This window comes from Gordionus sp. m RMFG-2023, chromosome 5 (assembly GCF_954871325.1).
Source record: "Gordionus sp. m RMFG-2023 chromosome 5, tfGorSpeb1-WG-v2, whole genome shotgun sequence".
In the NCBI taxonomy this organism is placed as follows: Eukaryota; Metazoa; Nematomorpha; class Gordioida; order Chordodea; family Parachordodidae; genus Gordionus; species Gordionus sp. m RMFG-2023.
Genome location: NC_088779.1, coordinates 19,039,181 through 19,055,019, shown reverse-complemented (window position 1 = coordinate 19,055,019; position 15,839 = coordinate 19,039,181). Strand labels below are relative to the sequence as shown.

Here is a 15,839-nt window from a genome sequence, read left to right as displayed (position 1 = left end):
TAATTTACAACGAATATGTCAAACTTGGGAGGAGGTAATATTGCATATATTTAATTGTTAGCTATTGATTTCGAGATTTCTGTTGTAGCTAATATGTAGAAAATTCGATAAGTTTACTCTTATTTAATTGGATATTACATCGAACAAACGCAATAATCTTAATAGCCCATTTCCTTTCCAATCATTGTTATCGATTTATCTATTAATAAAAAAATATACTATATTTAAAAATCCTTCGAAGTAGTAATCATTGATATAAAAAAAAGAAACACTAAATGAAATGCCATCGCGATTAAGCCCGCATAAATATTTTATTTGAACAAGCGGAAATAATAGTTAGCGGTGCTACACTTACGTAATACATTAATCTAGCAAACTTCTAACATTCACCGTCAAATCATCAAGTGTCAAGGGGTAGTTAAAAAATCGGGATCGTGGCTTTCCTCGTGAGAGGAGGAAGGCGAGAGGAAAGATGCTACGGCGAGAACCTCTTTATTGTCCTCGTCTTCACCCTGGTCCTGATTATCATCTCTTCTATCACCAGAATTATCCACTCGTTGCCCTTCTTTATCTATACTTCCTTCGCCTCGTTCCCTCTTTTCTCTTTCACATTGACCAATACATGCCGACGGAAGAGTTGAAACATATGTAGGAGGTTGTTGCGATTGGACTTGCTGCTGCAACGAGGCCGGAGGCACAGGTGCCCTAAACATGTGGTGACTGGCTACTAGAAAAGGGTTCATAAATTGTAGGAACGGGTATGGCGATTGTTGCATATGAGAGCCTGTTGTCGAAGAACTATTTAATCCTATTGTGTTGGTATTTGAAAGATTTGTGCTAGAAGCATACGGTTGACCTTGAGCTTGTTGGTGTTTACAGGAATTAGGAGGAGGGGGGAAATGTTGCACGGCTCCGAAGGCATAGGCAGCGGCTGCCGCTGCTGCGGCCATAGCAGCTCCGGGAGGGGGGTTTATGCGCTTTTCCTTTTGCCTGCGGTTGCAGAACCACACTCTAACTACTTCCTTCTCCATACATAGATCATCGGCGATGGCAGTTATATCCTCAGAGGCGGGTTTGGGATTCAGCAGAAATGCTTTCTCAAGGGACACGCGTATAGATGTGTCTATGCTCGTTCGTTTTTTGCGTCTCTTTCCGGCGGCCCCTTAATGTAAAAATGGTAAATATAAATTGTATTTATGATGCGGGATTATAGTTATTTCAGGCGTGTACGCAAGAATTTGATATGGGGGGGGGGGGGGATAATTAAATTTTTTAAGATAAAATTATTGTTATTTAAAAATATCAAGCTTAAATTTATTAGGACTAATAACTATTTCTAATATACAATTTTAAAATGTGAATTATAAAAAATTAAATATATAAACCGGCATATAAAAAAATGTGAATTAAAAAAATACTGAACGGATATAACCGGCGGCATATAAAAAACTATAAAATAAATGACCCAAAATAAAAATTTAATTTTTTAAGCCTTTAAAATTTATATATAAAGTATAAAAAATTAAAATGTTGGAAATATAAATTAATACACAAGTTTCTTAAGAAATATTGTATTTTATATGTAATAACTTATAAAGTATTCATGAAAAAATAAATGTGCACAAATCTTATTAGAAGCCTATTATATATTATATTTATAATGTAAAATCCAATCTTCGTTAGAATTGAGCTAATTTTTCAATTTTCTCATCCGTGCTTGGCGTCAAATACCTATAAATATTCAAACCAAATCATTCAATCTACTTTTAGAAGTTGTCATTTTTAAGTATGTTTTTATTGTTATTAAAGAAGAGAATGTTCTCTCATTAGTTGCAGTACTAATAGGAAGAGTTGCTAATATATAATAATTTTAATAATTTGTGAAAATAATCTAAAAGATGTTTGAAATTATGCAAAGCATCCATAGCATTTTTGGGACTATATCAGCCATAATTAATCTTTTATACCATAGTTGGCATTCAGCTAATAAGGAATCATAAAATACTTAAACATCTTCATTAAAAAAATCTGCTAAATATTTTATTTTTTTTCTATTACCATCTGAAAAAGGTTGGGAAGGCTTTTGTAAAAGTAATATCTGCAGATTGCTAAGTGCTGCCTGATGAATTAAAAACCGTTCATTTATTTGGGTCATAAATGTATCTAAGAGAGGGATAAAGACATTTATTTTATAATACTCTTCTACTGACCCTATATTAATGTTATGACGATGAGCTTGCCTTGCTGCAAATCGAGGGATACAAATATTAAACTCGTATAGCTCTACTTTTGACTCAACAATAACATAAAAAAATTTTCATCAACATTACCCTAAATTCTTCGAGTTCTGATAAAATGTTCTCCGCTATTCTCATCGTCTTAATCAAGATGTCATGTTTTTAAAAAGTATCACATAAAATAGTTGTATAATTAAATAATTTATTAATACATTCTAATGAGAAAAAATTTATGCTTGCTTCTGAGGTATAATAACTCTTTCAGGCCATTGTGATATTTCAGTAAGAGCATTAATAATCGGCTCTTCTAACTCCATTAAAGCTGTTACTACTTGATGGCGAAGACTCCATGTCGTTGCACAAGCTTTTTGAATTTCTTTCTCCTTGTTGGACAAGGAGTTTCAGAAATAATTCTGTTTAAAAATATTTTGTAGTTTGGGGTATTCCATTAATGCAGAATCCCCTAATACTTTAAATTTTACAAGATACGAAAATTACCTTCATAATCATTATTATTGAAATTCAAGCTTCCTGAATCCAAATGGTCACGTAATGCTAGGCCCTGCAATCCACAATATAGAATGGCCTAAACAGTTAGTTTGATCTTATATCCACTTTATTTTGATATTTTAATTCATTTTTGTCAATATGCGATGAAATGGGAATCATATCCCCACTTTGAATTAATTTGAAGAAATCATCAGTTCACAGCTTTTGTGATAATTTGTTTTTTGAATGATTGTCAAAGATTTCTCCAGCATCTTTGTACTTGTTGAATGGAGTCTTAACAAATCAGTTAAGCTTAACTAAATTTTTCCCATAATATCTTGGGCCAAACAGGATACATATCTTGAGCTCCAGTGTCTCGAATAGAGTATGCTAGCCATAACCACCTAGTAAAATAGCTATTTTGAAATTTAAACTTTCGATTAGCACACAAAGTTTGTGGATATTGAAAATTGAGGGATGAAATATAAATCCATTATTAAATAAAATAGGTATCTAATACCTTTTTTTAGAAATATAGTCATTTTCATCATCATCAATATGTTTAAAAAAATTTATAATTATTATTTGAAAAATGATAGAAAAATATTACCCCACTCGAAATTTGAAAACAATAGATAAATATTAAGCCAAGGAAAACTTGAAATCGAAATTAATTGATAAAACAACTTAGTAAATGAATGTGATTAATTAAATATATATTTAAAAAGAAAGAGATAGGAATAAATATTATAAATATAAACAATAATATCCTGAGTTATTTGGTCTGAATTTGTTAAATTATTATTTCTAAATCATAATAGAAATTATTAAAATATTAAGTAAAAGAAAATTACACATGTCATAATATTTTTGATACAATCAATATATTTATAATAAAATATAATAGGATACCCAACAAAGAGCTCCCTGAAGTAAAAGATGTGGATGGACCAGTTTGATAAGCGGAGGTTGGTGACATATCAGTGGGAGACGATAATGAGGTAAGATGATGAAAAGAAGCTTGCGGATCTTGATAATGTTGCTGTTGTATTTGAGAAGAGGAAGAATGCGGGCTCTGCTGACTTATGTTACTCGGTTGAGCTGGGTGGGTATATAGTTGTTGTTGGGCTTGTTGCATAGCAGCGGGGAGGAAAGAGGAAGATGCAGAAATAGAGTCGGCATCTTCTAGCCATTTGGCCAGAAGCGGTTTAAGTTTGCACATATTTTTAAAGCTCAAATTTAAAGCTTCGAACCGGGATATCGTGGTTTGACTAAAATCATTACCGTATAACTTTCCCATAGCGAGTCCAACATCGCCTTGGGTATAACCTATATATAGAAAGGAAAAAATAAATTAACAAAATATCCTAGATATAAAATTTTATCAAATAATCATATCAAAGCCAATGCCATATTAGAATAATTCTTATTTCTTGATAAATAACATTATCAATATATATTTTAAAAATTTATATAAAAATATAATTGATAAATTATAAATATTTACCCAATTTAATTCGTCGTTGTTTAAACATTTTTGCAAAACGCTCTAACTCTTCCAAATCCATTGTATCTTCGTTTAATTCCTTCGCTTCCATAAGGGGATGAGTATATTTCTAATGTATTGAGAAAAATATTATTTTATTAATATCAGTGGCTTTTAACGTATGTGAATGGGAGGGGGGGGGGGGGGGGTGTAAAACATTAGCAACATTTTTAGGGGAGTAGGTTTAAAAATTATATATTCGCTTAGTACACAAGGAAGGGGGGGGGTATTGATAAAATATAATAATATAAATAAAAAATATTAAATCATATCATGTTTATTTGTTGATAATAATAAAATATTTACATTAAATATAAATAAAATAAATTATTTTACTAAAATAAATAAATAATAATTAATGCTAAGCATCGATGCAGAATTTTGACTAATTTATTTTAGCTAATTTTTAGGCTTAGCCCATTTTTAGGCTTAGCCAATTTTTAGGCTTAGCCGATTTTTAGGCTTAGCCTAATTAGGTTTAGCCGATTTTTAGGCTTAGCCTAATTAGGCTTAGCCGATTTATAGGCTATACCTAATTAGGCTTAGCCGATTTTTCCACCTAAAATCTCGGCTAAGCCGTTTTTAGTCGGCTAAAATTAGCCGATTATGCAACACTACTAGCCACAGAAATATATTTATGATTTGAATAAACTAAAGGTGATAAGCGACTATGTGATTCAGTACTTTAAAATTTTACAATAAACTCTAAAAAAAGATTTAAATACATCATATATTTTTTACACATTGGTTTGATGACAAAGAGCAATCAAAAAATAAGGGTTATAATTTTTGAGAAGAAGTTGGCATGAATACTTTAAAATTAATTACACTTAAAGTATAAATCTTATTATTTTTGCATAATGGCTAAGCATAGGAACACAGATAAAATTGAATATAAGGCTAGCACTTGAGAATTTTTTCTAATACATTCTAATTTTTTTGAATTGCCTATTATTAAGAGTACCATTAAATTTCCAATAAAATTATATGGCATAGGTTTCCCAAACATTACACATTTATATTTTCAAAGAAATAATGATTAATAATATATAACGATTCAAAAATCCATTATTTTAATAGCGGCCATTTTTTGAAGACGTTTTTGGGGATGTTATTGGATGTTTTGGCTATTTTGAACTTGGCGATTTAGTGGTTATACGTTATTTAAAATTTCCAAAATTTTAATAATATCTAAAAAAGTTATTGTTAATTAATATGTTTAATGTTAAAATAAAGCAGCGATATATAAATCATATACAAATTGCCGTGGCATAACCATGATGTATCCAAGGGAGGGGGGGGGGGGGTGTAGGAAATTGGGTTCCCCTTCGGTAGAAGAAAATAATTCATATTTGGGATTACGAGACAAACTTATCATGGAGACAGGTATCTACAATTTCTGAAATCATGATCTCATCGTGGAGTCCTGCTAAAGTGTCATAATCGAGATACTACAGAAAATGTAAGATCTCAAGTTTTATTTTGTCTGTATGTTTTGACAAATAATCTAGGGCCTAGTGGGTTACCCTTTAGTATGCCTTGTCTCAGTGGCGTCACTATGGGGGGCACAGGGATTCGAGTCCCCTGAAAAATTTGAATAGCCCCCTGAAGCAAAAAAATTATTTTAAGTGGAATCTTAACCCCTGCCCCTGAACGATTTCTTTTATAATTCTATTAAGTAATATATAGATTTAATTTTATTATTTAAAAATTAATAAGACTGTCTAAATTTTTATTAAATGAATATAATTTTAAATATTAGATTAGATTAATACACATAAATTATATTTTCACTATATCAGCTTGCAATCAAATGATGTGTTAAATAGAATATCAATATCACTCACTAAATATTAATTTAGCATTAACAGTTGAAGCTTAATTGACTATTATTATTTAAATTATTATATAACCCTAATTAAATAAATATAATCAATTATTAATTGAAAACTAATAAATTTAATATTGTAATTAGCCAAGTTCAAAATGACTAATCAACTGTATATTTATTCTTAAATTAAATTATCATACCTATTCCTAAAAATATTTTCAAGGTCCAAATAAGTATGATTTCTTTATAAAATATTGTAACAATTTGCATTCAAGTATTTAACGCCATCTATTTAGTTAAAAATATTTTAAATTAAACATTTTATTATTCATCCTACAATGGATGTAATAAATTAGCTATCTTTTCTTTTCTTACGTGTTTTTAGGAAAAATATTTTTTTCTTTTTCGAAAAACAGTTTTGAGTAAAAATTTTAATATAAATATATTTTTGATATTATTACAAACTACTATTATTTTAAGATACAATATACCAAATAGAGGCGGTGCGACAATATTATATACAATCTTAATTGTTTCATCATATCATTCTGGTCCTTATATAGGTATAAAATGTTTCATTTCTAATATGGCACCCTTGCCGTGTAAATAACTCAAGGCTTCATTATATTTGCATAATTATTTCTTCCAAATATTTTTAGTGTTTTTATTTTATCAATTTATTTAACATATTAAATTTTGATATTAGTTTACATCGTGAGTGTCATGGCTATTGTTATGTGTATCGTGTTAGCGTGGAGTCATTTTGTATAATAAGCATTTTATTTGTGATTTATATTTTTTGATGTTTTTTTTGCGCATTCATTAATTTAATTTTTATTTTGTGATTAATATTTTTTTGATTTTTTTTTGCGCATTCATTCTTGTAATATATTATAAAAAATGTTAAAGAAAAATCGATAATTGTATTTTTCTTGCAAATTATATTTTTTTTTTGTTTATATATTATTTGTTTTTCAAGTATATATAATCGAAGAAAAAGAAAAATAAATTATTCATTCATTTTTTTTTCGTTATCAATTTGCTTTTATTTGTGTTTTTGAGTTTATTTTTTTTCATGTTATTTTATTGCGTGTGCTGAGAAAAATAGTTTCTTGAAAAAAAGGAAAAGTAAAAGAAATCAAGTAAAAGAATAATAATAAATATATCAAGTAAGAGAAAAATTATAAATATATTTATATTTTCTATAATAAATAATTTTATATTTAAAATATTAAATTAGTTAATAGGAAATCGAACCCAGAAAATTAGAATAATAAATAATTGTATAGTTAAAGATTAAAGTAGACAACTTATAAAACATTGGTGGCCAATAACTCGTGACCTTCTGCGTGAACAAGCGAATAAGATTATATTTACCCATTTGTTGGGCGGTTATAGTAAGAGTCAATTAAGAGTGTATTTACCCATTTGTTGGGCGGTTATAGCAAGTAAGAGTCAAGTAAGAGTGTATTTAGCCATTAGTTGGGCGGTTATAGCAAGTAAGAGACAAGTAAGAGTGTATTTACCCATTTGTTGGGTGGTTATAGCAAGTAAGAGTGTGTTTACCCATTTGTGGGTGGTTATAGTCAGTAAAAGTTCAATTAAGATTGTAGTGACCCATTTGTTGGGGTTTAAGTAAAAGGACAAATTATACGGAAGTGCTGCCCAAATTTTGGCCAGTAAAAATTTGTTACACGGAAATACAAATTTTTGTGAAAATAAATCTATTAAAAATTCGCGCAAATTTTTACTAAATAAACCTAGTACACGGAAGTGCAAGCCAAATTTTTCCAAATATAAATCTGTTAGACAAATTTACCCAAAATTTTTGAAATTAAGACAGATACACGGAAGTGCTGCCCAAATTTTTGCAATTATAAAAGTGTTAGACGAATTTTACCAAAATTAGTAGGAAGTGCTGCCCAAATATTTTTAAACGTAAATCTCTTACAAGAAATTTACAATAATTTTGTCATCCATTGACCTATTAAGTGTGCATGTATATGTGCATCATTGGCTTATTTACGCTACTTATAATATCTTACTTGTTGACGTTACAAATAACCAAGATTTTTATTTTGAAATTAATCATAAATTTTTTATAACGCCGTGATGAAAAGTTTAAAATTTGTTAAATACTGGGAGGTTCAATATAATATTTTTGGAACGTTGGTTATACTATTAATATGGATATGTAGTTTAGTTTGGGACAGGAGAATGAGAAGGAGTCGCAGCATAAGAATTAAAGTACAAACTTTAACCATTGAGAGACATTATGGAGAGGAGGATATGATGCGTAAAGTTACTTGGTTACCGGTTCAGGAGTTAATTAAAGGGTGAACGGATAGCGATATAAACAATAATATATATAGCTCTGATAACAAAATTTTGGAAATAATCAAGTGTTGCCACTGTATAGAGAGCCCAGAGAAAATTCTCGGGGAAGTAGAGTGGAAATAAGACAAAATTTTGAATCTCGGAGAAGAGGGGTAATGAGTTGTTATAATTGTGGTAAACCAGGTCATACAGAGATTGCCGGGAGGCAAAGTGTTTCGGTTGTGGAAAATTAGGACATATAGCCCTTATTGTCCGAGTAAACAAGAGAGATTAAGATGTGCGGGTTGTGGTAGGTTTGGGCATAATAAAGAGGAATGTAATGCGAACAATTACAATAACAAAAGTGGTTTCCCACAGAGAGAGATGAGTCCGAATGCTTTAAATGTGAGGACTATTGAGCGGGAGAAAATGGAAGAGGGGCGGGCAGTTAATGTCAAAGAGTTAGAGGGGAAAAATATGGAATGTTTTCGATGCCTAATGGGTGGGCATGTGGCGAAGGATTGTGAGAATTTGTGACTATATGATAGTGGAAAAATTGCAGTACAGGTCGGAGCGAGATGCTTAGACAGGACGGAGGAGGGATTTAATCATCGAAAAATAAATAAAGAGGGAAGCGTAAATATGTTACAAGAGGGGATCGTAAATATGCTACAAGAGGGGATAGTACATGATCCTTGCTCTAGAGTAATGATAAATTGGGGGGGGGGGAGAATGTTTCCCATGTTATTTGATACAGTAGCTGCCATTTCGGTAATTGGATATAATGGATATCAAAGTATATGGCCTGGGGAAAGGATAGAGAATGAGGGGTTGAGAATAAGGCAGTTTGATGGAACTTTGTTGGCAGCCATAGGTGGGGTAGAGATAGTGGCGACATCGGAGGAAAGAGTGGAAATATTAGATTTATGGATTATTAATCGGAATATAGAAGCGGTGATAGGTTGGGATTGGATCATTAGAATTGGTCCATGGTATAGTTTTTGGAGAATCTTTTCATGGTGTAAAATAATTTATACCAATAACGAGTGAGGAATACGCTGTCATGACCTTGAGGGAGAATGTGTTGCCTGGAATTGAGACCATGTTTAATGAGGGAACCAGCGAAAATCTTCCTAGGAGCGAAACAAGAAGCGAAACAAGGAGAAATAACTCTAGGAGTGAAACCAGGAGCGAAACCAGGAGCGATAATTTAAGAAATGAAACAAGGAAGAACAATTCCAAGAGCGAAACCAGTCAAGGTGATTCAAGGAGCGATAATTTAAGGAGCGAACTAAGGAAAAATAATTCCAAGAGCGTGACAAGGAGCGATGATTTAAGGAGCGTTAATTCAAGGAGCGTTAATTCAAAGAGCGATAATTCAAGGTGCGAAACAAGTCAAAATAAGTCAAGGAGCGATAATTTAAGGAGCGAACTAAGGAAAAATAATTCCAGGGGCGTAACTAGGGGCGATAATTCAAGGAGCGGAATAAGTGAAAATAATTCGAGGAGCAAAATAAAGGGAGAACGGAAATAAAAGAGAATAACTCTAAGGGTGAAATAGGGAAGAAGAATCCTAAAGGTAAAATAGGGGAAAGAAATTCCGGAGGAGAAGCAGCAAATAAGGATTCAAGAGAGGTAGAAATTACCCGGGGCACTTTGGAGCCACTGAGAGGGGTCGTGATAGTACGAGGAGGGAGGAGGAAGGAAAGGTGAAGGAAGGAGGAATCACAGCAAGAAAATCGAGAAGTGATGAATACCACTAAGCAGGAAAATCGAGAAGTGATGAATAAAAAAACGAAAGGAAATCGGGAGGTAATGAAGGAAAGAACAATGCCCAGGTAAGAAGAATTGATAATTAAAGAAGACGAGGGAAGAAAATTGGCTATGCCCCGAGTGCAAGAAGGAGTACGGAGATTAGTACAATTATCGGGATATTATCAACAAAGACTTGGGATGCCTCAGAGATTATGAAGTAGACATTAAATTAAAGGATGGTTGCGTTTCGAAGTTTTGTGCGTTACGGAGGATACCGTTTGAATGGAGAAAGGAAGTGGAATTAGAGTTGGATCAATGGGTACGGAAAGGTATTGTATGTCCGGTGGAATACAGTGAATGGGCGACTCCGTTAGTGCCTGTGAATAAAGCCAATGGGCTTCGTTTATGCGCAGATTTCCGAGTTACAGTAAATCCGTGAGTAGTGGAGGTTAAATATCCCTTGCCGAGAATTGAAGAAATACTGGCTAGTTTAAAAGGAAGTGTTTATTTTTCAAAAGTGGATTTCTCTATGCAACTACGGGTAAAGCCGGAAGTAAGTAAGTTGTTAACGATTACTATGCCAAAAGGATTGTTTGCGTTTTGTAGATTACCATTCGGGTTAAGTGTTTTAGCTCCTATTTTTCAACGTACGATGGCTGCGGTTTTTCAGAGAATGGAGGGAGTTTTCTACTATATGGATGATGTCTTGATGACGAGAAGAAATCCCGAACAACTTGAACAGAGATTGGAGGAAGTATTTTGAAGAATCAAGGAGCAATGATTGAGAGCCAGCGGGAAGAAAAGCGTGTTGGGGGTGACCGAAGTGACTTATCTGGGGCATAAGATCACAAAAAAGGAGGTGCGGCCTGTGGAGAAATATGACTGGAATTAATAATATGATAAGACCCAGTAATAAAGCAGAGGTACAGGCATTTTTGGGGATGGTATATTATTATCATCGGTTCATAGAAGGATTCGCTCAAATAGCAGCGCCCTTATATCAGTTATTAAAGAAAGGAAGAAAATTTGATTGGACAAATGAACAAGAGGAATCCTTCAATAATGAAAAGGTCGAATAGGAAAGAAACCCGTTTTAGTGTGTTTTAATAATGAATTGGAGGTGATATTGGCGGTGGATGCATCTAATAAAGGTGTAGAAGGAGTGCTGTTGCATTCTATTGATGGGGTAGAGAGGCCGGTATTATTTTTCTCAAGGATTTTTAGAGCGGCAGAGACCAGGTATTCAGTGATTGAGCAAGAAGCATTGGTCGTTATTTTCGGGTTAACAAAGTGCCGGGAATATCTGATTGGACGCAAATTAATTATTTACACCGATCATAAGCCGTTGGTGCATTTATTCAGGAAGGACAACAAAGAACTAATGCCATCGCCTAGGCTGCAGAGATGGTTATTGCTCGTGGACAGTTTTGATGTCCAAGTGAAATATCGACGAGGGAGGGAAAATTATTTACCGGACATTTTATCCAGATGCGGAGCTGGGGAAGATTTAGATAAGAAAGAACAAGAGGAACGGGAGGAAGAAATTGAACAAGAACTGATTCGGACTATGGCGGGAGTATCTAGAGGTGGGCCAATAACATGGGAAGAGATCAAAAGGTGACTTTGAAAGATAAGGAATTGAAACGGATCAAAGCGTGCCTTAAGGGACAGAAAACGTGGCGGGATGGAGACAAGATCTATAAATATGTACAGAAGGAATTAGCGATAATAGATGAATGTTTGGTGCGAGGAAATAGGAGTGTTATACCGTCCAAGCTAAGAGAAGCGGTAATGGCGATGATTCCTGGGCATCAAGGAATGGAAAGAATGAAACAGTGGGGACGGGAATATGTTTGGTAGCCAGGAATGAACCGAGACATTGAAAATATCAGTCGAACCTGTGTTAGATGTAATTCTTGGGCTCCGATGCCACGAAAAGATAAAGAAAGTGTGTGGCCGAAGGCACTGCAGCCTTGGGGGCGCATCCATTTGGATTTCTTTGACTTCGAAAATAAAATATATATATTTGGCGCCTCCTTATCATCCGAGTTCGAACGGACAATCAGAGAGGATGATAGCTGTGGTCAAGAATTGGTTGAGAAAGTCAAAGGATGGAGGTGGAGAGATGTGGGTGGCAGTGGCGTATTACAACAACGGTAGAAAAGGAGAGGAGCCATCGCCGGCGGGAAGTTTTTAGGACGGAGAACTAGAATTTGTTTGGATTCACTGAAACCGACAAGACAGGGAAAGAAGATGTCTGAGGCCGGGAATGAAGCGGAATTTAGGGTAGGGCAGGCAGTATGGGCTAGGATATTTGGAAGTAATAAGAAATGGAAATCCGGGGTGATCGTAATCGAGTGAAATTCACCGGCGGAAGAGAGGGAGTACGGCATCGGGATCATTTGAAGAAGGGTGTGGAACCTGGGAGGTTACGATCGGGAGTATGAAAGGGGGATATACTTGATCAAAAATTCATGGTGGAAAAATATTCATTTTAATATGGTGCGCAATATATCCGGGAAAAATTGCAGTCGACAGTTAAACCATAGGTAAGGTGATTGATAATAATAATAATAATAGCGGGGTAATTGAGTAATAATAATAAGGGAATCAACCATATAATGGTTGATGGGACAAAATAGTTAATGGATTGTACAAATGATAAACGAAGCCAGGTCGAACTAAGATAATTTCTACGGGAAATCGACAATAGCGACACACAAAGGGAGGAGAAACTAACCACCGTATAAATTCGTGAAAACACCATAAAAAGACGATAATTATGCCGGGTGAGTGGTGAAATGCGAAGTTGGGTTTTCAATTAGTGGGGGCGTGTTATGTGTATCGTGTTAGCGTGGAGTCATTTTGTATAATAAGCATTTTATTTGTGATTAATATTTTTTGATGTTTTTTTTGCGCATTCATCCTTGTTTTTGGTGACCCGCAGGAAGGCTTCTATCTCAGACAGCGCATATCTATTGATGTATGCAGATCTAACTGCATTGCCATCCACGGCTCTCTTTCTTGACCTCCTCCCACCCAACATACAATTTACTACACTAATTATTTTTTTTATTATACAGTTTTTTTTATATAGATTTTAATTTACAAATAGTTTACATGATATTTTTAATATATAATTTTAAATTACGTATATATGTTTTACTTTTAATGTTCATATGAAGAAATTGGAATTTAATTCTCCTTTAGTGTTTAGTATAAACTCAAATCAATTTAAGATTTGTTAAAAAAAAAAAAGAAAAAAAAAGATTATAAAAAATGTTAAAGATAAATCGATAATTGTATTTTTCTTGCAAATTATTTATTTTTTTTTGTTTATATATTATTTGTTTTTTAAGTACATATAATCAAAGAAAAAGAAAAAGAAAGTATTCATTCATTTTTTTTTCGTTATCAAGTTGCGTTCTCTTCTTATTTCCCGTAGGCGTTTAAGCAAGTGGTTTCGCCTTTTGCGCGCACAGGTAACTGCAGCCTGCCCAAGAACTGTGGATGGGCTCATCTCATAGGTTACCCCTAAATTTCTTAACCCAATTAGATGGAATGAGATAGTCCAAGCGTAGCTCTGCTGTTTCATATAGCGATAAAGGGTAATTGCTTTCATGTTATTTTATTGCGTGTATTAAGAAAAATAGTTGATCTTGAAAAAAAGGAAAAGTAAAAGAAATCAAGTAAAAGAATAATAATAAATATATCAAGTATGAGAACAATAATAAATATATTTATATTTTGTATAATAAATAATTTTATATTTAAAATATTAAATTAGTTAATAGGAAATCGAACCCAGAAAATTAGAATAATAAATAATTGTATAGTTAAAGATTAAAGTAGACAACTTATAAAACATTGGTGGCCAATAACTCGTGACCTTCTGCGTGAACAAGCGAATAAGATTGTATTTACCCATTTGTTGGGCGGTTATAGTAAGAGTCAAGTAAGAGTGTATTTACCCGTTTGTTGGGCGGTTATAGCAAGTAAGAGTCAAGTAAGAGTGTATTTACCCATTTGTTGGGCGGTTATATCAAGTAAGAGTCAAAGAGTGTGTTTACCCATTTGTTGGGCGATTATAGTCAGTAAGAGTTCAATTAAGATTGTAGTGACCCATTTGTTGGGGTTTAAGTAAAAGGACAAATTATACGGAAGTGTTGCCCAAATTTTGGCCAGTAAAAATTTGTTACACGGAAATACAAATTTTTGTAAAAATAAATCTATTAAAAATTCGCGCAAATTTTTACTAAATAAACCTAGTACACGGAAGTGCAAGCCAAATTTTTCCAAATATAAATCTGTTAGACAAATTTACCCAAAATTTTTGAAATTAAGCCAGATACACGGAAGTGCTGCCCAAATTTTTGCAATTATAAAAGTGTTAGACGAATTTTACCAAAATTTGTAGGAAGTGCTGCCCAAATATATTTAAACGTAAATCTCTTACAAGAAATTTACAATCATCATGTCATGTAATAGGAAGCTCTAACCACTATATAGTTTTATGATTTGGATTGGTCGTTTATCTCTTCAATAATTGTTCATTTGGTAAGGCTAATAAATTTTTCCTTATTAGTCCATTCTATAAAACATTGTCCAAAATGGCAACAGAGAGTAATATTAGTTTCATGACCTTTTGTCAATGTAAGTTACTAATTAGAGATCTGTAAAGTTAGGCCCGGCCTGTACCCGTCGGGCCTAATTCTATTTAAAATAATAGGGTTCGGGCCTGACCGGGCCTAATATTTAAAAAAAATTTGGGCCGGGTCGGGTTGGACCTTGAATTTATCAATTTTATATTGAATTTTTTATGTAAAATAAAAATATTTTATTTTATTTATTGAAACTAAACGACATTGTCTTTTATTTTGAGTAATTATAAAAATTAATTTCTATATTTAAATAAATTCGGGCCGGGCTGGATCGGTAAATTTTTTTAAAAAAAATTTCGGGTTCGGGCCGGGCCGGCAAAACTTTTTTAAAAAAATATCGGATTCGAGCCGGGCAGGTGAAACTTTTTTAAAAAAAATTTCGGGTATTACTAATAATTACATAGCCTTATGTGGTTTTTAAAAATCATTATCATTTGAGGCATATGTATAAAATAATTAACCTTTTTTATGACTTGTAATTCTTCAGGCGCAAATTTTTTTATATCAGCAATCGATAATTTATACTGTAATAAATAGTATTTAAAAATATTATTTTTAGAAATGTCTTGTATTGTTTTAATTATTTATATGCCAGTTTATTTTGTATGCATAATATAATAAATGACAAAATATTAAATTTAGAATAATTGTTCTGAGTTAACAAATTTTAAATTGGGAGGCATGGGGGGGGGGCGAAGCCCCCATAAGTTTTTTTTAGTTTAGCCCCCTGAAATTGTAAAATCTAGAGATGCTCCTGCCTTGTCTTGACTCTTGACTAGAAAATAGATTTATAAATGTTAGAAATATCGATTGTATAACGTGCCGATAAGCATGTAGTTATTATAAGGGGGGGGGGGGCAAATGTTCTCTTTTGAGTTGAAAGCATTTTCAAGGTCAATTTTTAGGAAGAAAATGTTCTGCCTAAATGTGATAGAGGAGATTAGTTAAAAAAACTGCTTCATAGCTCTGGAAACAGAACATTAAAACAGAGCTGATGGAATATT

At 32.9% G+C, this 15,839-nt stretch overlaps 1 protein-coding gene across 7 annotated transcripts in view; it reads right to left on the bottom strand.

Moving 5' to 3' along the window:
- LOC135929582 (uncharacterized) overlaps positions 1–15,839 on the bottom strand; it is a 119,998-nt gene continuing 104,159 nt past the window's right edge. For 5 of the 7 annotated variants that reach the window (XR_010572618.1, XR_010572614.1, XR_010572617.1 and 2 more), the window contains exons 11-14: positions 4,234–4,342; positions 3,639–4,055; positions 356–1,162; positions 1–199 (exon numbers count right to left, since the gene is read on the bottom strand). Coding sequence is in view for 2 of the 7 variants with exons in the window: in XM_065466236.1 (XP_065322308.1) it covers positions 408–1,162; positions 3,639–4,055; positions 4,234–4,342 (1,281 nt within the window). In the remaining 5 variants the exon portion in view is untranslated. The remainder of the gene's footprint in view (positions 200–355; positions 1,163–3,638; positions 4,056–4,233; positions 4,343–15,839) is intronic. The other 2 variants (XM_065466236.1, XM_065466237.1) reach the window with 2 other exon arrangements.